This window comes from Columba livia, chromosome 24 (genome assembly GCF_036013475.1).
Source record: "Columba livia isolate bColLiv1 breed racing homer chromosome 24, bColLiv1.pat.W.v2, whole genome shotgun sequence".
Taxonomy (NCBI): domain Eukaryota; kingdom Metazoa; phylum Chordata; class Aves; order Columbiformes; family Columbidae; genus Columba; species Columba livia.
The window spans coordinates 5636015-5651998 of NC_088625.1; the positions used below are offsets into that span (position 1 = coordinate 5636015).

Genomic DNA, 15984 nt, shown 5'->3' on the forward strand with positions numbered 1-15984 from the left:
CTCCTGTGTTCCAGTTTGCACCCATTGTCCCTTGTCCTGTCACTGGTTGTCACCACAAGAGCCTGGCTCCATCCTCCTGACACTCCCCCTTTCCATCTTGATCCCCAGGAATGAGTCCCCCCTCAGTCTCCTCTTGTCCAGCTCCAGAGCCCCAGCTCCCTCAGCCTTTCCTCACACGGGAGATGCTCCACTCCCTCCAGCATCTTGGTGGCTGCGCTGGACTCTCTCCAGCAGTTCCCTGTCCTGCTGGAACTGAGGGGCCACAACTGGACACAATATTCCAGGTGTGGTCTCCCCAGGGCAGAGCAGAGGGGCAGGAGAACCTCTCTGACCTACTGACCACCCCCTTCTAACCCACCCCAGGTACCATTGGCTTCCTGGCCACAAGGGCCCAGTGCTGGCTCATGGTCACCCTGCTGTCCCCAGGACCCCCAGGTCCCTTTCCCCTACGCTGCTCTCTAATAGGTCATTCCCCAACTTACACTGGAACCTGGGGTTGTTATTGCACAGATTCAAGACCCTACACTTCAATAACTCTTTCTTCTCTGTATCTTCTGTCACCAGGGCACCCACTTCATTCATCAGTGGGCCTGCATTGCCTCTGCTGTTAGTTTATCTGCCACGTACTGGAAAAAGCTCTTCCTGTTGTCCTTGACCCCTCTCGCCAGGTTTAATTCTAAGGAGGCCTCAGCTTTCCTAGTTGCCTCCCTACACCCTCTGACAACAGCCTGATATTCTCCCCAAGTGGCCAGCCCCTCCTGCCGTGATCTATAAACTCTCCTCTTCCATTGAGCACACCCGGCAGTTCCTGTTTAACCACACAGGTCTCCTGGCTCCTTCCTTGACTTCCTACGTGTCGGGATGCTCTCATCTTGTGCCCGCTACAAACAGTCCCTGAACAATAACCAACTATCTTGGGCCCCTTTACCTTCAAGCCACCTTGTCCATGGGATTTCCCCCAGCAATTGCCTGAAAAGGCCAAAGTTTGCCCTGCTGAAATCCAGGGTTGCAATTCTGCTTGCCATCCTGCTCCCGCCACACGAGATCCTGAACTCCACCATCTCATGGGCGCTGCAACCAAGGCAGCCCTCGACCTTTACCGCATCAACCAGCCCCTCCTTGTCAGTGAGGATGAGGTCCAGCAGTGCTCCTCTCCTGGTCGGCTCCTCCACCCTTTGCATCACAAAGTTCTCGTCGAGGCACTGGAGGAACCTCCTGGACTGTGGCCGGCCGAGCAGTCCTTCCAACAGCCATCAGGGAAGTTCAGATCCCCACCACAACCAGGGCCTGTGACCGTGAGGCTGCTCTCAGCCGTCTGTAGAGGCCTCGTCAGCTTCCTCACCCTGATCTGGTGGCCTGGAATAGACACCCACAACAGTATCCCCCTTGCCAGCCTGCCCCTTGAGTCTCCCCGCCGGGCGCGCTGGCGTGCGCCTGCCGTCCCAGCTGTGCCCAGTCTGTTGGATCGCTTCAGTACGGGGTTCGAGTCCCGGAGCGCGGCGCTGAGGCTGCTGGTGTTGTGTTCCGTGTTGAAACCCCGGAGGGGTGGGACCGGGGGCACCCGTGTAGTACACATCTCACTATACTATACTGTACTATACTATACTCATATATATACACTGTACTATATATACTCTCTATATTTCTCTATGCTTTAGATATCTATTATATATCTCTCTCTATTATATACCTTTTATATATATCTATATCTAGTATATATAAATCTATATACTACATATATCTATTATATATCTCCCTCTATTATATATCTTTTATATATATCTATATCTAGTATATATAAATCTATATACTATATATATCTATTATATATCTCCCTCTATTATATATCTTTTATATATATCTATATCTAGTATATATAAATCTATATACTATATATATCTATTACATATCTCCCTCTATTATATATCTTTTATATATATATATATATCTAGTATATATAAATCTATATACTATATATATCTATTATATATCTCTCTCTATTATATACCTTTTATATATATCTATATCTAGTATATATAAATCTATATACTATATATATCTATTATATATCTCTCTCTATTATATATCTCTCTCTATCATATACCTTTTATATATATCTATATCTAGTATATATAAATCTATATACTATATATATCTATTATATATCTCTCTCTATTATATACCTTTTATATATATCTGTATCTAGTATATATAAATCTATATACTATATATATCTATTACATATCTCCCTCTATTATATATCTTTTATATATATATATATATCTAGTATATATAAATCTATATACTATATATATCTATTACATATCTCTCTCTATTATATATACATCTATTATATATATCTATATCTAGTATATATAAATCTACATACTATATATATTGATATACTATATCAATAGTATATTGACATATCAGTATATTGCCAATCCATACACTTGGTCCCCAAAATCATAAAGGACAGGCAGAAGGGCCGTCCAGCCCCCCCAGCACACCTCAATACGTTATGCTACGTATGCTACGAGCACTAACCCCCACGCGTTTGATGGGCTCAGAACGGGAATTTCTCCCATCTTTTACACAAAGCAACAAAATCCATCCCACGCATCTCAAATAAAGGGGAACCAGCAAAAGCTACTGTGCTCTTTTGTTTGAGAGTGTGCAGATATAAAAGCACAGGCAAGAAGTATCCCAGATTTCAGCAAGACAGTGCAAGATGGTCACTAGAGATCTCACCAGAGAGCTAAAACTCCCAACGAGGAATCCCTGCAAGTCAGAGTAGACAATTGAAAGAGAGATAAAGTAAGAGTTTTACAGAGCCTGCACGAGTCCAGCTCCCTAGAAACACGCCTGAAACGACCGGGACTCCCTTTGAAAAATAGGAAACGGAGGTACAGGGCCAGGAAATGATTTTTGCAGTAAGAAAGCAGCTCGCGAATTGCTGAAGCAGAAATACCACGCGGATTATTCGCCCAGCGCCCAGCTGTTCTATCTTAAATCAGCACCGCCATTCTCCATCGCTTGAGATCCAGTTACTGAAGAATCTGCAAACCAAAGGGAAACACCAAACAAAACACGTATCTGGAAAAGCTAAAGTTATAAGATCCTTTATGGAACAGAACCTTAATTCTTTCAGTATCTCATTGTCCGGCCTGACTTCTGGCATAGGAAAATGGGATGTATGGAGCTTCGTTTCAAAGGTCAAACTGTTTCCTTCCTTCATCTTCTCCTACAAACAATTTTAGGAGGTTTTAAGCATTTCAGAACAGCCTAAAGAAATTTTTGCTTATCCTGCCATTAAGTTCAACTGATTTCAGCAAACCTGCTGTGAAAAAAGCCTCCCAAACAGCTCCAAAATACAATAGTTACGCCAGTTACTAAATTCAAACTTGAATCCATGCCAAAACAGCAAACTAAACCAAAGAGAGAAACAACTACTTTATAGTTGACAATTCTAAAAGAAAGAACCACGACAACACGGATGCTCCGTTTTCTAACACAAAATCGACTCGTTTCCCAGCAAACCGCCCAACTTAGTTGCTAAAATTGTGTCACAATCCAAAAGAGATAAGAACACAAGATGAATAGGGTGGGTTTAGCATTGTTATGGTCCCCTCTAGAGCTGGAAATTTCCAGTAATACATTCTTTCAGGCCTAAAAAACTCTATATATCAAGAAGAGACTGCAGGATGGGGGAAAGGGGAGAGCTCGACTTATTCTTTCCCAAGGATTCTGCGTTTCATTCTCAACTCACCGCAGGCTCCATCCCCCCCAGCTCTACAGTACGATACATATAATTAAATTAAGGGATTCTTTACACTCCCAAATGTTAAAAGCAGAAAAAACCCAAAATACAAGGCAGCAATACCTGTGTTCGTAGCCCCAGGCTCTGAACATGCACAGATCCATCTCTTTAATGCACCACAACGCACTCGCGTCCTCTCATCAGAACACACAGCCACCGATGTTCCGATGTTTCCAGACACTGTCTATGAGCCAAATGCCGGCTCCCCTACAATTAATTTAATCTCAGGCCTGTCCTATTGACAATTCTCCTTTGCCCTCAAGCCAATCCATAATCAGTCTTTTCCCGGTCTCTCCATCTGCACTCCACTGAATTCACCCCACATATTCACCACCCATCACTTGTCCACACTCAAACACACTCAGGATTAAAGAAAATAGAGTTTTATTACCACAGCCAACATCTGAGTTTAAGTAACTGAGAGGATCCGAGTCACCACAACTCGCAAACATAACGATGAAGCATTGGCCACCAGTGAAACATCAGCGCTCATTAAAATCAATTAAGAGAAATGAATTTAAAATTGAGAATGGCAAACAGGAAGGCGATTTCTCCTCAATTATTTTCTGCCTGTGATTCTGAAACGGAATTGGGTGCAAGGCATTTGAGGTGGGCTTCTCATCACTGTACTGTAAATTTACCACTGCAGCAAACGGATCCAAACACAACTGGGAGAAGAAGATGAAGAGATTTCACGTGGGGGTTTAAATAAATGAGGGCCCTGAACAGAACAGTCCTTGTCTGAAGTGTCCAGGGTCCCTTTGTGCTTATCACAGAATCCCAGAGTGTCAGGGGTTGAAGGGCCCTGGAAAGCTCACCCAGTGCAATCCCCCCATGGAGCAGGAACACCCAGATGAGGTTACACAGGAAGGTGTCCAGGCGGGTTGGAATGTCTGCACAGAAGGAGACTCCACAACCCCCTGGGCAGCCTGGGCCAGGCTCTGCCACCCTCACCCCAACAAGTTGCTTCTCCTCTTTCACTGGAACCTCCTGTGTTCCAGTTTGCACCCATTGCCCCTTGTCCTGTCACTGGTTGTCACCACAAGAGCCTGGCTCCATCCTCCTGACACTCCCCCTTTCCATCTTGATCCCCAGGAATGAGTCCCCCCTCAGTCTCCTCTTGTCCAGCTCCAGAGCCCCAGCTCCCTCAGCCTTTCCTCACACGGGAGATGCTCCACTCCCTCCAGCATCTTGGTGGCTGCGCTGGACTCTCTCCAGCAGTTCCCTGTCCTGCTGGAACTGAGGGGCCACAGCTGGACACAAGATTCCAGGTGTGGTCTCCCCAGGGCAGAGCAGAGGGGCAGGAGAACCTCTCTGACCTACTGACCACCCCCTTCTAACCCACCCCAGGATGCCATTATCCTCATAGAACACACAAAAATAATACAACCAAGCCCCACTTGGTATGTTCTGCGGTGTTTTTTCCACTTTAGCTGTTGAGATGTTCTTTTGGGGCCAAGTGCAGTTTTGATCCAAAGAGCATTTTAAAACAAACAAAAAAAAAAACTAAATCCCTATATTCACTCTAAATAATCACTTATCTTTGGGAAAATATAGTCCCACTTCCCAATAAAGGCAGAGGAACCAACTTATTACCCAACAATTGACCAGAACCCATCGATACTCCAAGTTCTAGATCAAAGGAGCCGTTTTTGCTGCACGCAAAGAGCAACAGACGGAGCAAGATCTGAGCTCCATGGTGGGGCTGTCACCGCAGTAAGGTGATGGTTAACAATAAAAGAGGAGAGGAAAGGGGCAGGTTCCCTCCATCTTTCTGAACTCTGGCTGCCCAAAACTCAAACCCGTCACAAGGTTCTTTCCTCGTCGCCTTCCAGCCAAGCTGAATTATCCACTAGGGCCAGAGCACATCGTTCATGTCTCGCTGATGAGGGCAAAACCTGGTAATGAGTCTATTGAAAGGAAAAGGGAGAGCAGGTCAAGGTTTGCTGTGCAATACACCCAGCTGAGGTTGCACTGGTTCACGTCCAAAGCAAACAGCACTCGGGAGTTTGAAGCCATCACCAACATTCCTACATTTTTCCATGCTGGAAGAATAGAAAAGCGTGCTTGCTTTTTTATCTGGTGATTTACTTTTGGTTTGTATTTTTTGTTTGGTATTTTTGGGTTATTTTCCTAAGTATTACGGGGTTTTATTCTCACAGCAATGTGAGCGGGATGAACGTTTTCCTCACGTATCTAAGCGTAAAACTCGAGGCTTTCAATACTATTCCAAGGCAATTACCAACCACCGAGTGTCACCAGAGTCACCCACCACCACAGCCACCAGTCCAGACACACAAACTTCTTTGAGATCATTTCTCAACTATCACAAGATATTTCTTTTATTGAAGGTTCTATGGTAACTCCAAGGTTGAGAAGCCTGCCACAAAGCCATTCATCTTACACATCTGACGCGTCCTCACAACAAAGAAAATCCCACAACAATTGCGAAGGGCTCTCTCGGCAGGATCCAACACAGCGACGGAGCGCGGCGGCTGCCGAGATCAGATCTGCGCCCGCAGGAACCGCTTCCGCGACGGAAACCGCAGGGACGGCGCAGGGCAAACCACAACCCAGCATCTCGTGTCTGTCGACAAACTGCTTGAGAGCTGCAGCCCAGCGTTATGAGACCTCTACGTAAAGAACTTCCAGCCTCGACGCATATAAACCATCGTTCCCCTCCCCGTACGCTCAGGGAGTTCACATTATATACATTTGTCCCCTTCTCTTTGTTCCAGCACCCCCTGAATACTTTGTCAATATTATGACGCTGGTTAGGTGGTCTGCATTGCTCTTTCCAAACCAGAAACCACCTGAGAACAGCTCACTTTAGGCTGAACTCGCCGCCTAATTCAGGACATCGCATAATCATAATTCCGCAGAAGGTGGGAAAAGCTCTCCTCTCAACACACATCACCAAATCCCATTATTTTCTTACTTGAGAGCACCGAGCCCGAAAGCCACTTAACAAAAGAACCTGGATTATTATCATCATGGCCCAGATGCTGTCACTCAAAGCAGAGCCAAGTTTTAAGAGGCATCGCAATGGCTGAAAGAGCTTTCTGGTGCCCAAAAATACCCACAAGAAACAGACGGGTACCCCAGACCCCAAACACAGCTGCAGTGCTCCCACAAACTGCTGGAACCCGGCTCGTCAGGGTTTGCGCTTCACAGAATGGAAGGGAGTCTGGAGGTGATCTGCTCCAGCCTCCTGCACAGCAGGTCAAACACGGCAGGTTGCTCAGGTTTGGGATATATCGAAGGATGAGACAGCACAACCTCTCTGTGTAACCTGTGCCAGATTTCCATCACCTTCGCAGTGAATTACATGTTTGATTTCAATTTGTGCACGTTGCCTCTCCCACCTCCGCTGGGCAGCACCGAGGAGAGTCTGGCTGCAGCTTCGCACTGCTTCCCATTGATATTTACACACATTGTCATGCACGAGGAGGTCTGGGCACTTTCTATCTAACACGTCCCTTCACAACGCGCTTGCAGGCAGGAAACCTCTCTCCTATCTGGCTCTTACCGCCATCTCTCCTCCTCACTCATTTCCTATCGACCTCCTAGCATCGTACACTGCAGCTTTTTCCTATTTCCTTTTGCTCGTTACAGCTTCCCCTGCTCCAATTCTCTCCCTTTCCCCTCTTCCCGACGCTCCTCAGCTTTGATCTCAGTCCCTGCTCATCGGAATATCCTTTTGCAGCTGGGCAATGGTGCCACGGGATGGAGGAGACGCCTCGTCTGATGTGCTGCCAACAAGCTGCACCAACAGCCACTATCATAACAAGGAAAAAAAGACTTTCAAGCAGCCATCAGATACTCTCGGGAGGCCTGCAGGTTGAATCTTGTATGTTTATGGGAGTGGTGGACTCGGAATCCTGTACCTGTCTCAGATCTTTATTAATATTAAAAAGATGGGTCTTCTCCTCCAGACGAGGAAACGCTTGCACAGGTCAATTCAGGTCCCAGCGGAGCTTCCAGCCCTTAGAGCTCACTCAGGGCTCCATAAAAGAGCATCTAACTCTTCAAAAGTTACTGATTCATCGTGGTAAAACGATATCACAAACCAGGATTACAATCTGCAGATCAACCGAAGATCAGCTGCTCGCATAAACACAAATAGTTGCGCTGCTCCTCGCCGTTTCAAGGAGGAACAGCGTTTGGATAAAATGAAGATTCCTACCAACATCTCTGAAGGGTTTCAACACGTATTTCAAGAGCTCAGGAGCAGATGGAAACCTGGCTGAGTCTTGCCTTTGCATATATATATTTCTTACACCAACTACGAGCAACCAAGAGCTCCCAGACCCCCAGAACTTCCTCCTTAGCTTTCCAGCATCAACACCTCTAGAACCACCGCAAGAGGCCCTTTTGCTCAATCCACACAGCCCCGTCCACCTTGCTCCCTAATCATAAAGGGTTGGGGTTTTATGAACCCTTAAATTAACTGAGACCAAGCGCAGATCCAGCCAGACGACCGAAAGCACAGGGACTCGCGTGTTGGGCGTTCGGATCTTTTCCACCTCGCGTATTCAGCCCCAGGAAGAACACACAAATGAATATTTGCTTTTCCAGCTCCAGAGCAATTCAACAAGGTACCATCTGACATCCCCGGGCCCACAAGTTTCAGTGTTGTCAAAACAAAGCTTAAAATAGCCACTGGATTACACTGAAGTGTTTGCCAACGCCATCGCTTATTCACCATCAGCCGCGGCAAATGGTGCAAGAGCGGGTTCCTGCCCATTGCTCTGAGAAATCAAACACACACAGCACCCAAAATACTCCAGGAAAGGATGCAGAGCAATAACAAAGTGATGTTCAGTAGACAATTTGTGAATGTCACAGCCTGAACATTGTTTGTTTTGTTTTTACTATTTATACTTATGCTTACATTTTCAACATAAGGACGCTGCTTTTTCCTGTCATTTTGAATATCTTTATTTTTAAGTGTTTTCTTTTAAAAGAAAAATGAGTAAACCTTGTTTTTTCCTGTCTTTTTCTAAGTGTGCTGTTCCTATTCTGCATGTATCCTGCCTTGTATTTTATCCCTTGCAGACCCCTAATCAAACACTGCAGGTTTCACATCCCTTTTCATTTTACTCATATTTTCCTGCTTCCCTGTCCTTTTTTTGAGCCCTCCTGGCGTTAGGACACGTTCTCCATCCAGGCTCCTTAGTTCATCAAGCTGAGGCACGAACTAATGCTTATATTCTTTAAACTGCTCTCCATCATCTTTGCCAAGTCTTGGGAAACGGGAGAGGTGCCTGAGGACTGGAGGAAAGCAAATGTCACCCCAGTCTGCAAAAAGGGCAAGAAGGAGGATCCGGGTGACTATAGACCAGTCAGCCTCACCTCCATCCCTGGGAAACTGATGGAACGACTTCTCCTTGGTGCCATCTCAAGGCATATCAGGGATAAGAGGGTCACTAGGGGCAGTCAGCATGGCTTCACCAAGGGGAAGTCGTGCTTGACCAACCTCATTGACTTCTATGAGGACATAACAAGACGGATGGATGATGGCAGAGCGGTGGACGTGATCCACCTTGACTTGAGTAAGGCATTTGACACAGTCTCCACAGCATCCTCACAGCTGAACTGAGGGAGTGCGGTCTGGATGAGCGGGGAGTGAGGTGACTGCGAACTGGCTGAAGGGAAGAAGCCAGAGAGTCGTGGTCAATGGGCAGAGTCCAGTTGAGGCCTGTACCCAGTGCAGTGCCTCAGGGGCAGTGCTGGGGCCGGTGTTATTCAATATATTCATCAGTGATCTGGACGAGGGAACAGAGTGACTGTCAGCAAGTTTGCTGGTGACACCAAGCTGGGAGGAGTGGTGACACTGGAAGCTGTGCTGCCATCAGAGACCTGGACAGGCTGGAGAGCTGGGCAGGGAAACATTTAATGAAATAGAACAAGGGCAAGTGTAGAGTCTTGAATCTGGGCAGGAACAACCCCAGGTTCAGTGTAAGTTGGGGAATGATCTATTAGAGAGCAGCGTAGGGAAAGGGAGCTGGGGGTCCTGGGGACAGCAGGGTGACCATGAGCCAGCACTGGGCCCTTGTGGCCAGGAAGCCAATGGGACCTGGGGTGGGTTAGAAGGGGGTGGTCAGTAGGTCAGAGAGGTTCTCCTGCCCCTCTGCTCTGCCCTGGGGAGACCACACCTGGAATCTTGTGTCCAGCTGTGGCCCCTCAGTTCCAGCAGGACAGGGAACTGCTGGAGAGAGTCCAGCGCAGCCACCAAGATGCTGAAGGGAGTGGAGCATCTCCCGTGTGAGGAAAGGCTGAGGGAGCTGGGGCTCTGGAGCTGGAGAACATTCCTGTGTAACCTCATCTGGGTGTTCCTGCTCCATGGGGGGATTGCACTGGATGAGCTTTTGGGGTCCATTCCAACCACTGACACTCTGGGATTCTGTGATTCTGTAATTATCCAGAACATGGCCACGTAACAGAACATAACATCACCTATCCTGGTCTATTTTAGCGCTATTGACATCTCTTATACAAGAAAGATCTAATTATCTCAAAGCTGAAGCAGATAAAATACCAAGACTAGAATGAAAGAGAGTGTTTAGGCAGAGGAATATTCACAGAGCCTTGGGAACACCAGAAGCAGTGTTTTTAGTAGCACCTGAGATCAGGGATAATACAAATGGGATTCATTGATAAGTCTGCTGGAGTATAATCAACAGGATTATACTCCAAAGCTTCTCGTAAAAGGAAATAGAAGCAGGTGCTGAACCTACTCACTGAGCTGGATTTAGACAAAATACTTCAAGGCACGAATTCACGAGGAGACCCCACTGCTTGAAACTGATCTTGGGATACAGTCAGGAAATATGTGAAATTACTGGTAGAGGTGTCGGCAAACACGAGAATGCTCTACTCTACCCTCAAATCATCTTCAGTGCCTAAATCCCTACTTTTAGACTATAATACAAAACAGTTCTGAGAGTAAACCACTTGGATTTTCAGTAGGAAGACTGTGGTCAACGCTGCCACCCTCAACCACCAAGAAACTGTTCTATGTGGGTCACGCTCATCCGAAGAGAAGCCGGTTTTACAAAGACTGGTCTCAGAAGGTGACGAACAAACGCCCACGAAGCTCCGCAACTTCTGCTCCAAGGGCAGGATGCACATTTCTGGGAAAGCCCAAGGGGTTCCTCTATCGTGCAGCAGGTTCCTGTGTTTCAGGTCACCTATCTAGGGATATCGCTTGGACAGGAACGGTACCTGAAGAGCCCAGATCATCTCCAGACCTTCCCTGCCATCTCCACAACCTCCAGCCTTTCCACAAAGAGCTGGATGCATCACACCCCGACTCCTGTGGATCTGGACAGGTTTTTAAAAGTCTACAACTGAATTAGCCTGTATCCCAGTACTGTTGCTAATCTATCCATTCAAAGCACTAATAAACGCCATAATAGGAGTTACATGCACAGGGACGGTTATACAATTGGGCTAACAGATGAAATATCATTGCTGCCTCCGCCCAAATAATCACAACGCCCACAGCTTTATTCAAAACTAGAAAATCAAGCTCACCTCAACTTCTGTCTCCAGTAAGATCCCTAATAAACTACACAGCATGAACTGGTAGCGTTTGCTTCCTAGGTGTATTAAACACTTCTCTCTTCTGACAGCTTCAAAAAAAGCAAAATAATAAAATCAAATTATGCACAGACTATGGCAACTACTAATTTGCAAAGACAGTGAAGGTATAAGACAACTTGCCCCAATTATTCCACTTTTTAGCCAACAGAAACAGACGTGCTGCAGCCCACCTTCCATAAATATTAGATCTCACAAACTCTACTAATTAAATAATACGTGATAACAGCATCTTGCTACTTAATAGCACTACGGCACGACTTTCTATGAAGTCCTAACCCTGCTGGAAAACAGAAATAAAAGCTTATTTCCCCACCATATAGTTCAAGAAGTTACTACAGGGACTTACAAACAGCCAAAGACGGGGAAAGTGCATCTAAGCAGATAAGGAACAACCAGGGTCTATTTTAGTACCAAGTCAGGAGCAAATCAGCAATTAAACCTCTCAAGGGTAATTATGCGTGGATGCTACTTCTTCTATTTGCCAATCATAGCAACAGGAGCTACAGCACAGTTATAAATACAACTCATTTGCAAGAGGAAGAGCCACCAGCTCCTCACCGAGGAGCAAATGTCACAAGGAGCCTCCGTTCTTTTATTGTGTTTTAATAATTGTATAAAACAAGCTCTGTAGCTGCGCAATTACTCGACGTCTGGAACGGTTACAGCAAGAAAAATGCAGTTAAAATGGCTAAAAACCAGCTCAGATAGAAACGTCTGCCTCAAAGACTTATTAAGTTAAGCAAGATAAATGCGCATCTAAACAAACACGGCGCAGCTAAGAGAGGATTACTACATGAAAAGGGCGTCAATGTTTGCAAACGTGAAGTGGCAAAGCAAGCCGAAGATGGATTGTTTGTGATGGAAACATGATTGGCTGCAGAACAGCAAAAGAAATGGCCATCCGTTCGTTAATTCCTTCTCATTTACATTAACAGCATCATCAACAAGGGCGAAAAAAGACGTAAAATCTGGGGCGAGCGCAACGCGGACAATGGAAATGGGCAACGCCAACCAGCTATCAAAACACACGGCGCGATCGCTATCGCACACCGAAGGGATACAAAAGGAAATATGTGCAGTCCAGCAGGGATTTAAGCAGCTATACATACGTAAATGCAAATATGTAAAGCTAATATGGAGAAAAATGCAGGCCTGTGCTTCCCTATTATGTTCGTAATACCATTTGGCACACATGCAAGCCGGGTTTTTCTGTTTTAAGGCAGTTCCCAGCTTGATCCCAGGCAAACACAGAGAGAATCGGACACAATATGATTTATACCACGTAGATCTAATGACACCAGAAGCGTCGAGTTTGTTTATTTTGCACCTGCTTTACATTCCAAGCTTAGGAGCCACATTAGAGACGTCTCTGCTCGTCTTTCCACGCGTCACTCGGCTGCTTCTCGCTATAAAAATCCTGTTGTATCCTTTTGATACCTCACAACCTGGCATAAAACATATGTACATGACATATCTCACAACACCTTCTTTTTACCGTCGCTGTTTTGTCAGGTACGGAAGGAAAACGTCCCGCAAATCAAGAAAATCTCACGCACATGCACCACGAAAGAGAAACCAAATCTAAGAGTTTTGTCACTTATTCTGCTAGTACAACCATGCTAGGCGATTATTTTCGGTACTCTACAAAAATCACGGTCATAAACACAGACTGTATGTGATCCTGAGCTGCACTGGAGTCTGTTCAGACCTGCGGAGTCAGGACAAGGCCTAAGTTTAAGTTTCCTGCCCACATCTGGAGCCTGAAAGGTGATTTTGAGCCCCCAAACCATCCCCAATGTGTCCCAGCCCTGATTTCTCTCCTGTGTCACAAACGCTTGTGTTAGTCACTAAAGGCCAAAGTGAGGCCTTTATCACACATATTCACACCTTAATACGCACAGTAAAGCTGAATATACTCAGATACATAAGAGGGAAAGGATACAAAGCGGTACTTTGATGGCCATCCCTACCCCCATCTGCAGATGTCAGGTTAGTATCTAACTAACAAAAAAAGCCACTGTTAAATAGATTTGTTATTTTGACACGTGAAATTATATCGATGCTTTTTTCCCTGCAGGTTTCTGATAAGTAACTATTCCTGTTATTTTGTCAGGCTTAGTGCTATTATTATCAGATCCTATACAGACTAACAGTTTACGCACAGCCAGAAACATGAGGTTTCCTACTTGTTTTTCCCTCACAAAATACTTATTTCCCTGTCTCGAACACCCCAGGACAGACCAGAGAACCCAGACTAACCACACACGCTCCTTCTGAGCATTTACAAAGCCCCTTGCCAGACTAACCCGCCGTCAGAACCACCTCACCAAACCGAATAACCAGCCAACAGCTCCTGCTGTCACAGTTTTCTAGAGCTGATCGGAATACTTTCATTTTGGCAGAGCTTTCTTTCCGCATCTCTTCACACTCTTGTTGCACCTTGATATGCAGACAGGTTAGCAATACACGTCTTTCTATAAAATATTATCTATAACTCTTTAATATCTACCAGGACACAAGCTAAACAGGTGAGATTCCAAACACACATGAGCAAAAACTGTTTGAAGACGTACCTCTTAATTAAAACAAATATTACCCTAAAAACGCACTTCCATATACATTTTTTCCTACGCTGAAGAGGTTTACTAAACCTGCCACAAAAGGCTGATACAACTTCACCAAAAGAACCTCAGTGTGACTAAAGTGGCGAATAATCCACAGCAAAGGGCCATTATTGAAATATGTAGAGATTTGCTGCTCAAACTGGGGGTGTCTGTACAACTTTCACATCATTCAGATGGTTGCGAAGGTAGTTCAGGCACCGGCAGACACTTCTGCTCATCAACCACCCTCACCCGAACTGACCCCCAGCTGTGCGACCCAACAAGCGCATCCTCTCTATGTTTTGTGAGTTCGGACTCATCCCGAACTCCCGACGCTTTTCCTGCGTTAACTTCCCACAGAAAACAATTCATTTCGGTGGTTCCTACCAGCACCAACCAGTTCTGGGAGCTGAATTACAACCCCTGGTTCTCCCAGAGTCAGCCTGGCAGGCTCGAAAGCAGTTGGACTTGAAATACTCCCAAGTTAACCCAGTCGCCTTGACAGCGAGCCAGAAACTCGGGTTTAATCCCCTTTTCCTGTCGCGCTGTCAGAAAAGCTCTATGAAGGCCCTATATTTCATTTAAAAATAAGAAAAGCTCATTTTCGACTGACCTGTCCGTGATTGTGGACTGTGTGCCACTCATTGGAGCCTTTGGCGAGAAGTCGTATTATCCAATTTACATTTTACTCTTCCTGCGGGGATGTCACCGAGGCTTCGCCCCCCACAAGCGCTGGGGTTCGGGATCCAGCCTTGCTCCAGGAGGGACATGCACAGAGAAGAAATTAAGCACAAAAAACAAACCAATCCAAAAGTTTTCTCGCAGAATATCCAGCCCACGGAAGTGGGGTGTGGAGGACGTTCGGCAAAACAAACAAAAAAGAAATAATAAGAAAAAATAATACTAAAGAAAGTAGTTTGTGTTTCTCTCGACGCTCCCGTAGCCGCGGGGATGAGGGGAAAAGTAATGAAAATAATCCGAAGTGCGGGGTCGGAGCGGAGGGACCGGGCCCGCCCGCCCTTCTCCCCCCGGCTCCGGGCAGGAAGGGCCGCCCGGGGCTCCGCTCCCCGCCCGGGGCTCCGCTCCCGCCGCCGTTCACGGGCTCAGCCCCGCGGGGGGCGGCCGGCGGGCCCCGCCAGCTGCCGCCGTCCCCAGCGCCATGTCCCGCTGCCCGGGAGGGGCCGGGAAGGACGGGCCGCCCGCTGCCGCCTCTAGGCCCGCGGCTCCATGAGCGGCCCGGCGGGTCTGGGGCCTGTGAGGGCGGCGCTCCCGGTTCAGGGAGAAGTCGCGCTGGTGGTTCCGCTGCTCCGGGCCCGGTTCCCGCACCGAGCCGGGCCGGCCGGGCCTCCCGGGCTGGTACCTCCGGCCGCGCACGCCGCCCCGCCCCGCCGCCGTATCCTTCCGCCGCAGCGGCCGCCCCTTCCCTCCGTCCTTCCTCCGTGCGGCCTGGCCCGCCCCGCCCGGCTGCGTGTGGGGTGCGGGACGGGGGGGAGAGTCAGAGTGCCAGGGGTTGGAGGGCTCTGGAAAGCCCATCCAGTGCAATCCCCCCATGGAGCAGGAACACCCAGATGAGGTTACACAGGAAGGTGTCCAGGCGGGTTGGAATGTCTGCACAGAAGGAGACTCCACAACCCCCTGGGCAGCCTGGGCCAGGCTCTGCCACCCTCACCCCAACAAGTTGCTTCTCCTCTTTCACTGGAACCTCCTGTGTTCCAGTTTGCACCCATTGCCCCTTGTCCTGTCACTGGTTGTCACCACAAGAGCCTGGCTCCATCCTCCTGACACTCCCCCTTTCCATCTTGATCCCCAGGAATGAGTCCCCCCTCAGTCTCCTCTTGTCCAGCTCCAGAGCCCCAGCTCCCTCAGCCTTTCCTCACACGGGAGATGCTCCACTCCCTCCAGCATCTTGGTGGCTGCGCTGGACTCTCTCCAGCAGTTCCCTGTCCTGCTGGA

The 15984-nt window shown here is 47.3% G+C and overlaps 1 protein-coding gene across 2 annotated transcripts in view; it reads right to left on the reverse strand.

The window, feature by feature from the left end:
- The window catches only part of ARHGEF12 (Rho guanine nucleotide exchange factor 12), a 70590-nt gene extending 55160 nt beyond the window's left edge, over window positions 1-15430 (reverse strand). For both annotated transcript variants that reach the window (XM_065040566.1, XM_065040565.1), the window contains exon 1: window positions 14645-15430. In XM_065040566.1, the coding sequence (XP_064896638.1) occupies window positions 14645-14676 (32 nt within the window). In that variant the 5' untranslated portion in view covers window positions 14677-15430. The remainder of the gene's footprint in view (window positions 1-14644) is intronic.
- Between the last annotated feature and the right edge of the window lie 554 nt (window positions 15431-15984).